Source organism: Montipora capricornis, chromosome 10 (genome assembly GCF_036669925.1).
Source record: "Montipora capricornis isolate CH-2021 chromosome 10, ASM3666992v2, whole genome shotgun sequence".
NCBI classification, from domain to species: domain Eukaryota; kingdom Metazoa; phylum Cnidaria; class Anthozoa; order Scleractinia; family Acroporidae; genus Montipora; species Montipora capricornis.
In genome coordinates, this window is record NC_090892.1 from 19,878,272 (window position 1) to 19,888,271 (window position 10,000).

The 10,000-nt window shown below is 39.4% G+C and overlaps 1 protein-coding gene across 1 annotated transcript in view; it reads right to left on the minus strand.

Annotated features, from left to right (window-relative positions):
* The window catches only part of LOC138020393 (uncharacterized), a 41,081-nt gene that overhangs the window by 27,267 nt on the left and 3,814 nt on the right, over positions 1 to 10,000 (minus strand). The window contains exons 2-5 of the mRNA XM_068867388.1: positions 9,314 to 9,576; positions 6,617 to 6,731; positions 4,756 to 5,055; positions 3,753 to 4,029 (exon numbers count right to left, since the gene is read on the minus strand). Of these exons, the coding sequence (XP_068723489.1) occupies positions 3,753 to 4,029; positions 4,756 to 5,055; positions 6,617 to 6,731; positions 9,314 to 9,576 (955 nt within the window). The remainder of the gene's footprint in view (positions 1 to 3,752; positions 4,030 to 4,755; positions 5,056 to 6,616; positions 6,732 to 9,313; positions 9,577 to 10,000) is intronic.

A 10,000-nucleotide genomic window follows, 5' to 3' on the forward strand; every position in this document is an offset into this window, starting at 1 on the left:
CCCATTCCAGGGGGCCTTGTTACGCTCTCACTTTGTAACACACTACTTTTTCTTGTACATTAGTTTAGGCTTATATAGCCCATACTTGGATCATTTCAACTCACTTTGTCAGACAACTAATCTTTCAATTGATGCTTTTCTAAAACTTTTCAGAGTCTGAAAGAGCAAATACGCAGTATCAGGGTTTCTACAGCTTACAAAACAAAGAAATTCATTAGGAATTTTCTTGAATTCGGAAAATAAAAACTGTCATTGGATTCATGAGGGCGAAGAGATCCAACTTTGGACCAAAACTAAAACGCAACTTTTGGTCTAAAAGTTGCTTTTTAAGCCTGTTGTTACAACCGTTTATTATATAGACAGGAGTGTTTTACTGGAAATTGCACCACTCCTAATATTCATACCAAGCTACATCCGGGACCCGAGTGGCGTAAAGTGAAAAATCGGCTTATTGGTCTCACTTTGGGTAATTGATCAACTTTGTCGATTTGTTCCACCAACACGGCCCATAGTACAACCCAAAAAATAACCCGAAAATAAACACTCATCAAATCAAACTCGCTTCCAGGACTTTTCTCCCCCGAGAGTAGGGCCTATATAGCTGGCTCAAGTTTAAAGCATCGAATTCAGCTGTTGTTTTTTTTTAAAGTACACCGCTGACCAGGTACTGATTTTTTTCTTTTTGATTAAATCGCAGGCTCAAGCCAGGTTAACTTAATGTAAGAATAAATAATACGGGAGCTCCGCTTTTATATTTGGCTAAATCTTTGTATTATCTGAAGGATTCTTGAAACTAATCGGTAAACTGCGCTTACTTAGCAACTAACGAAGCCGAAAATGACCTAATAAAAAAAGGGTACTGAACGCCAAAATACACAACGGTATCCACCAGATAAATCACTATCCAGGGGATAAACACTAGCGAAACCAATTGAATTATCCAGTGGATAGCGATTCCATGATCCTCGCTCTAACAACTGGGGCCAGAGTGTCTGCGCTACCGTAGCTCGATAGACAAATTGAAGATGCGTCATGTAGCGCTCATCAGCAACTTCCAGAGTAATTTGGATCTTAAGGATCAAGATCTACTGTGAATATCATGTGCGCAGTGATGAATTTGAATTTGATTAGTTCAGCGTGAATGCATGTTAGGCTTGGAAGCTTCTTCCCTTATCCGTTGAAGTCACCAGAATAAGGAATAAATATAGAAACAAATAAGAAATGAATTCGAAAAAAACAAAGAAACAAAGGATCCACTAAGTCTTTTAACCAGTCTTTTCCCCCCGAAAGGCATACCTTCGTCTTTTCATGCAAAAAGGACGTTCTAGTAATTGTGAGACTTGATTCCTTAAAAATCTTACTCTGTTGTATCTTTCCAATCTCCTTGCGGTGCTTGATGTAGTTAGCAGACAATCATATATCTTGTATTTTCCTGGAACTTGATCTTCCAAGACTCTTCGCCTCAAGCCTGGACGTTCGCGGCTATTTAAAAATACGACTTTTCTTTCAGTCTGCTGCAAAAAGTATTAAGAAGAAATTTCACGTTTTTCATGAAGACTAATTTCGATATAAATCAAATGTAGGACACGATTCAACCTCCTCATTTAAGCTTGAAATATCAGTTACCTTATAGAAAAGTTTTGAGCTGTAGTGGTTGTATCGTCCAACCAGTCTGGTAACGGCTTGAAATATTAAAGTTGGCAGTATTTGTTTAAAAAGAATACGTGTTGTGTTTCGGGTCCCCAACCGAACTCGAATACGAAAGGGGTGGGGATGATATTCGTCTCGCTTAAGAGTGTAAATTCCGGATTTTGGCCTCACTTCGGGTGTTCTTTGGAAAACACCATCATATTAAGCCCATACGTAGCCGTGAAGGTCTCAGTTAGAGTTCACGCGAAGAAATATAAAAATATATTTCATATGTTAAAAATATGGTTTCTTTTAGGGGTCAAAAAATTTTGAGTGAAGCCCAGATTGGTCTTCTTTAGGGGTTTCATTCCGAATTTCCGACAAGCATCCCCCCTTCATATGCAAAGTCCCTCCCCCCTTCCCCGGTGGGGCGGTTGATAAAGGTAAACTAATTTTACAGATCAGTGCACAAGATATGTAAGAATATTATTATCAGGTCTTAAAAAATATAAACTTTTTTGCTTTATATTTTACTCAAATACTAACCTTTTTTACAAAAGGTCATACAATCCCATTTTCATTATAGACGTTTGTCTTTTCCCCAACTGTTTTAATAGTAAACCCACGTACAAGTATCTCGAATTTGATTCCAATCACAGTATTTGCCACAAAAAAGTGCAGATCTAGAATTTTAATTACCGTCAGTGCTGGGTACCTTCTGTGTTCGACGAACGGAATCATGTTGACGACGTTAGTGCAGGTTACCGAAATCTGCTTTGCAAAGTTAAAAAACAGGTGTTCCCTCTAGTCAGTCTGTAGGAGTCCTTTAAATCTATATTTTCCATAACATCTGATAAAAGCGACGTTTTTAACTTAAGCAGCTTACATATGAAATTTTTAATGATCGTGCTTCACAAACCATTTCAAGAAACTCAAATATATCACTGGACGGTAACGTCGTTCGTTCTTTGGCATAAGTCACGGACGGCTATAAAACCTCTTAAAAAGGGAATCATATCAGTAATAGACCCTTTGAGGCGTCTGATTTTCTGCCGGAGAAATTAGATTTGCATCGTGATGTGATGATTTCTTAAATGTGGGTGACTTTTGAAAGCGGTCAGTGTAAAACGCAGACTGCAGACCAGGGGTAAAATGCAGACTGAGGTTATAACGTAACTGTTGAAAAAGCCCAAACCCCTGAGAAATGCTGACCTTAAGCCTAATTAGGCCTAAAACAATATTTAGGCTTAACTGTTAGCATTTCTAATGGGTTTGAGGTTTTTCAACAGTTAAATTATAACCTCAGTCTGCATTTTACCCCCGGTCTGCAGTCTGCTTAGCTTTTTACACTGACCGCTTTTGAAAGTGGGTTTTGAAGTTGCGAAGAATCGCAAACGAACGAGTAAGTTTGGGATTCTCCACGACGAGTGGATAAAAATCGTACAAGCGAACCAACCATGAAGTTATTTGTTTATTTTATAAGTCCTGAGATTTCTTTCAAGGAATAACGACAACAGAGACGTGACAGTATGAAGTGAGTCTTATTCACTCCAAGGTTCTAAAAGTTCAACATCTTCTCTCAAAATTTGTACTCGATGAAATGAGTTTATTCACTCAAAAACGTAAAAGCGCGTCAACATTTTCTTTTCAAGATTTCACCAAAAGGACGTAAAATTACTGTCCTCCAAAGGCCTTAGTCTCTTAAATCGATGCAACAAGTATTCGTTCAACTTCGTTGTTGGAATGTCTTCAACATATCTTATTTCATTCTTAGTTTCTAAAAAAGACTTGTAAGCATCTCTTTTTTTTTTTTGCAAGGTGGCCTTGTTCTGTTGTTCAGCAGTGAAATTGTCAACCGACTGAACTTGCGTCCACAGACCTTTCTGATATCAGGCTTGCAAATAAAAGGAAAGCTTAGCTTGCAAGTTTGACATAGTTTCTCAAATCATCACTTTCGTGCAATCAGACGCCGCAAACGATGATTTTTCACGAGTGAAATTTCATCGTTCGCGTTACTGACTGGCTGTGACTAAAATAAAACGATTTTTCCTCACTCTTATTTCTGTAAGCAAATCTCAGTACTTATATGATAAGTAAATTTGTGTTATATTTGCAAAGAATACACTTGACTGGCCCAAGATCCGCCTTCGCCGTCGGGCAGACAAACATCCGATTTTTCATACATGTCAAACTGCGTCAGTGATGCTGTAGCACTTGATGCACACCGTCCTCCATCTTGAACGGCAAACATGTTGAAGCTCTTTCGCATTGTAGCTACAGCGCACTTAGCAATGGCATTCTTCCGCGAGGTATAAGAGCCATTTAAAATGGAATCCATGTTTTCCAAGGAGGAGAATGATGAAGTTATGGAATCCCCGTAGCATCCAACGACTTTATAACCTAATTTCACGATCAATAAAACACAGCAGTTTAGTCTCTGTTTTTCACAAAAAATGCTGAGTGTTGGATTGTAAAAGAACTGTACTTAAAAGCGTAATATAAACTCTTTTGTTTAACATTCGCGGTAATGGTCCCAAGAGAAAACAAAAGCAACGCTTATTCAAAATTTGGGGGAACAAACAAATAGTATTATGGTACTTTCCGCTTCGGCCAATTGCCGCTGAGGCGAAAATTTCATGTATGATTTGGGTCAAATTTGTTTTGTATTAAAAAGCGCGCTCAACGGCATGAGTTGAATTTGACTGTATTTTTTTAATCAGGGGCAGGAATTTTTAATTTCAACCTAGTACATTGGCTGTGATTTCACCATCCATTTCGGCGTTGGCAATTGAAAAGTAGTCACAGGCGTTACTAGAAAGAAAGAAATGTAATGGCAAAAATTACCTTCGATACTTTGATTATCTCAAAAATAATATACTTTGCCCCAGGTTTGATCAGTCGCATGCCGACCTGTATTACTTGTAATTAATTGCAGACTGTTCAGTTTCGACTGAAGAGAAATGAGCTTTAGTCGAAACTCACAAACGCATTCCCAAAATGTCCGCCAGCAACGAGTCACCATACCTGGAGGCTATCACAAAGAGTACAGTTCGCTCCAATAGTTTGTATCTTAGCCTGCAGTCCTCGCATTTATAGTTGCCAAACGGATTCCATTTTAACACTCACCTGTGATATAGTATACCTGATTGGCCCACGGCCCTCCTTCACCGTCAGACCCACATTCTGTCGATGTGCCGTATTTGTCAAAGGTATTGTACGCTGTAGCACTGGATGCGCACCATCCTCCATTTTGAACTGCAAAGACGCTGAAATTTCGTGTTTTTGCTGCTTGGTAGCATTTTTCGGTAGCATTTTGCCTTTCTGTATAAGATCCATTCAACGTTGGATCCTGCTCTTCCAATGATGGTATGGCCCGGTCTTCTTGGTCTCGGAAGCAACCGATTGTCTCATAACGAGGAAAAGGTGCTAAAGAAAAAATATGGTAATTTCCCATCGATTGCATATTGACTCGGAAAATAGAATAATAATTTAACAAATCGAAAGTGGTTCAGCGTTGTCTGTACTCTTGTCGACGATATAGACCGTATTCATAAATGGCGGTCACATTTATAATTCTTTTGTCCACGTGCAAATTAGCCTACCAAGCCTCATTTTAGCGCAAGAAATATTTTCAATTCACTGTATGGTATCGAGGCTTGGTAGGCTAATTTGCACTTCGACAAAAGAATTATAAATTGACCTCCATTTATGAACACGGTCTATTCGTCATCACAGTGGTCAAAATGTTGTGAACTCACGAGGAGCAGTCGAGTGAGTCCACAACAAATTTTGACCAATGCTATGACGAATTTCGTTGTCGATGAGAGTACAGACAACGCTGAACCTCTTTCGATTTGTTTTTTACCACAATATCCAACGCTAAAGAAAGTGTTTATTTCAGAGCGTGACCAAAAAAGAGCAAGCGTTGTCTATAACTTTCTAGCAATATGATTGGTTTATTTACCAAAATGGGCGTTCCTGATTGGCTATTACATTGCGTGACAAATTGACTCGATCATGCCACGTCCAGCATTGTGTAAACTCTTGATGATCGACAACGGCAAATTAGCCAATCAGATTGCGAGATTACAAGCAATTGTGGTAAAAAATTACTTTATTATATTGTGTCAACCGTATTTTGGTGAGGACCAGTTTGCTAAGTAGGACTGAGATTAGCCCCGAAATTACACTTAAAATTGAAGTGTACCAATCCGTTAAGTGTTGGCTCTTGAAGACAGGGGAAAACTGGAGTACCCAGAAAAAACCCTTAACCTCAACCTACTTATGACGTTGAGTTCGGAAATCGAGCCCGCTACAAATTGGTGGAAAGTGGGTTCCCGCATCACTGCGTCAAAGTTTCTCCCCGAAAGCCTGGTTAACATTGACCTTCCTTTGACTGGGGTGCGTTCGATTCAGGCTGTGGATCTCAGTAAAAACAAAAGATATCTAAAACTTCTATTACATGTATTCCTATTCCGGAATACGGTCAATCGAACGCACCTTTACTCCTCTTTGGTTTTCTTGTATATAAATGCACGAAATATTTCGTGTCTTGAGTTGAACTAAAAAATCGCTTGATATGAAGAACTCGATAAAGCCCAGTCACGCTGTGTCTACGAAGGTGTGTGGGTGGACTGAGAAGTATCAATGTTGTCAGTCAAATCCGTTTCTACCTAGCCGGGTTAAATTGGTGATCCTCATTCAATTTCACCTAGGTTGAATATTTAAAGCAGCTATTAACCCCCCAATTAATCTTAGTACGTATTCAACCTAGGTAAAATGAGGATCACCAATTTAAGCTAGGTAAAAACGGATTTTACCGGCAACATCAATACCAGGTTACACCGTACGCATCACTGTCGTTCAAGTATGAAATGTCCTATTGAGGCTTGTTCGTTGGCGTTCTTTCCCCGCCTTGCAAAGATTGCGTTCATTTGCTTTGCTCCAGCAAATTCATTGTTATTGCAATGTAAAACTCTCGACTTGCCTAGCTCACAGTCATGTCCAATGAACGAGAATGAACATAAACAACGATATCCCCTCTCTGTAAAACCGGTTTGACAGGTTCCACCGTTCTTGCAAGGGTTGTTTTCACAAGCACTCTGTAAAAGAGGAAAATAGGTTACTTGTGATCATTAAAGTAGCTGCATGGGAACAAGGAAGAATAAAATATTTTTGGCAGTAATTGTACTTCAAAATCAATTCTGGGAACAATGGAAAATAAGGAACCAAGGAACTCGACCTGAATGGTTCTTAGGCCTCTTAAGCCTTGTAAGTAAGTAAGTAAACTTTATTTAAACACGGAGAATCATCAGTTAAGCTAAAAAAAAAGTAACAAAAAAAAAAAAAACGCTTTACAACTGTTTTACATGATTGCCGTGTGGGAATCCGATAGGTCAGATATTTGCTTGATTGTGCGTTTGAACTGCCCAATAGAGTCAGCATTTCTTAAGTATTGGGGCAAATTGTTCCACAAACAGGCCCCACTATAACAAAAACTTCGTTTCAAATAATTAGTATTTGGCTTGGGTAGAGTAAGTTTACCTTCTAAGTTTCTCAAGTTATATTCAGCATCTCGTTGACTGAAAAGGCGTTGAAGGTATTCCGGGGCAAGAGCGTGAATTGTTTTATACATAATTAGTGCTTTCTGTTTTTTACGTCGGAGAGAAAGCTTCTCCCACTTAAGACTATCGAGAAGGAGGTTGGAGCTCGTATCAAAGGGTAATTTAGTAATTACCCTAGCTGCGCGATTTTGTAATTTTTGCAGCTTATCACTTGACTGGCCACTTAAGCAGTCCCAGACAGGACTGCAATAATCAAACTGAGGTAATATTAAATCGTTATAAATTTGAAACGCAGTATTAGCTGAGATAAAGTGCTGTATTCGTTTTAAGGCTCCTATAGCTGAGGAAACTTTCCTGCATATTTCGTCTACATGATTTGACCAAGAAAGCCGATCATCAATGGTAAGACCGAGGGATTTAGTGCGATCTACTCCCTTGATCATTTCGTCATCAATTCGTATATCAACCTCGTCACATTGAGTGTTTAATCTCTGCCTAGATCCAATTATCATTAACTCGGTCTTAGCCACATTTAAACTCAACCTGTTCGCTCTCAGCCAACAGTTAAGGTTACTGAGTTCAGGAGTTAATGCTAGTTTAAGCTCTGTTAAAGTTTTTGCAGTTAGGGTTATATTGGTATCGTCAGCGAACATTCTCGGGGAAGCCTCCCGGAGGCAGTTAGGAAGATCGTTAACGTACATTAAAAATAGCAAGGGACCTAATATGCTGCCTTGCGGAACCCCAGAAGTAATAGTGCGAGGAGTTGACAATCTTCCATTAACGTTACATCTTTGGGTCCGATTGCTTAGCTACAATTGAAACCAAGTGATAGTTTCCTGGTCGGCCCCAAAGTATGACATACTGCGTAAAATGATTTCATGGTCGATAGTGTCGAATGCCTTTTTAAGGTCAATGAAAACGACGCCATTCAGGAAGCCATTGTCGATGTTAACAGACCAGCTATTTGTCGCCTCAAGCAAAGCTGTAATGGTACTGTGTAAGGAACGGAACCCTGACTGGCAACTTGACAGCAGTTTATTATCATTTAGGTAATGGTAAAGTTGGTCATAGACAAGTTTTTCAAGCACTTTCGAGACTACTGGGATAACGGAGATGGGGCGATAGTTATTTATGTCTGATTTTGAGCCTTTTTTAAAGATCGGTGTCACCCTAGCCAATTTCCATTTAGTTGGATAGATTCCCGTAAGGATTGATTTCGTAAATACGTCTGTTAGTGAGGGTGCAACAATACTAGCTGCCAGTTTTAATGACTTACTAGGGATCTTGTCAAGGCCAGTGGCTTTCTTTTCATCGATTTTTTTCAGCAGGTCTAGAACAATGTCGATACTCGGGGGTTTTAGAGAAAACGAATTATCAGAGGGCGACAAGAATGATTCAGCGTCAACTTCTCCAACCGGAACATCACGAGCTAGCATCTTCGCAATGTTAGTGAAGTGCACATTGAAAGCTTCCGCCATATCATCGGCGTTATTTATAGATCTATTATTAGCTTGGATTTCCAAAATATTGGACGACTTACAAGTACTCCGTGAGCTAAGCTCGTTAATAAGATCCCAAGTTTTACGTGGATTGCCTTTGCTAGTTTCCAAGTTTTCAGAAAAATATCGTTTTTTAGCAAGTTTAGTTGCATTATTCACCTTGGTTCCTAGCCCGTTTGAACTGCTGCCACATGGCATGATCATTTGTAGAGATCGCTTTCTTTTTAAGAACATCTCTTCTGCGCATTCTGAGCAATAATTCATCCGTTATCCACGGAGATCTCTTGTTACGAATTCTTTTTGATTTTAGAGGCGCGTGTTTGTCCATGCAGCTGACAAACAGGTTTTTCCATTCTTGCCAAATATCATTTGGATCAGAGTGCGAACTAACATTCCTCCATGGCATTCCTCCATGGCATGGCATGATATGTTAGCTACGCCGTGCTAATGAGGCCCAGCAAGGCCGAAACAGCTGTCCACGGTTGCTAATTGACCGGCTGAAATGGTTGTGCGCATGAGTGATGTGTTGGTCACACCGGGTTGATGTTAGCGTGTGTCACCTTGCTTTTTAATTTTGTCTTTCACAGGAAAATTGGGCATTTTTTCCAGAACGTGACTCACCTCTGCTCCCTGATACTTATAGGTTGTGTTTTTCACCAGTTCGTTTCCATGCCTCTCATGAGTGGAATTATTTAATTCGCAGATGAAGTATCCGTTGGGACTTGCCACTATTCTGAAGTTGTAGCTGTCACAGTTGGGTTCAACATAGCAACGCACTCTGCACGAGGATTCATTTGGAACTTGGACAACTTGGATCAGGTGATTTATCAGACGTCTGTTGTAAAATTGTTTAGCTTGATCAAAAGGCAGAATTCGACATTGTTCTAAAGAAAGAAAAGTTGCTTGTTACTGAAACTCACCGCAGATATTTCTGTGATAAATTATCACAAGGAGGTGTGTTCGGAAATCAGGATTTAGACACCAAAATAAATATCAGATCTTCTTCAACGTGGACTTCAATTAAGAACATCTGTGGCAAAATTTGTTTTCATACTCTGTGTTCGATTGGAAAATAATCTGAAAATTCGAAGAAGGATTTAAATCCAGATTTCTCAATCAAACACTCCCTTTCAAAGGGTCTTCCCCACCAACTTCGAAGTCATTTGACCCATGATATCGTTAGCGTGTACTTTTGAACTGAAAAATTATTTCAGTACTGGAAGGTGATAGGCAGATAAAAAGTGACCAATTTGTATTACGTTGTACCAGAAACACATGACGTTTCGACATTGTTGTTCAACAAAATCA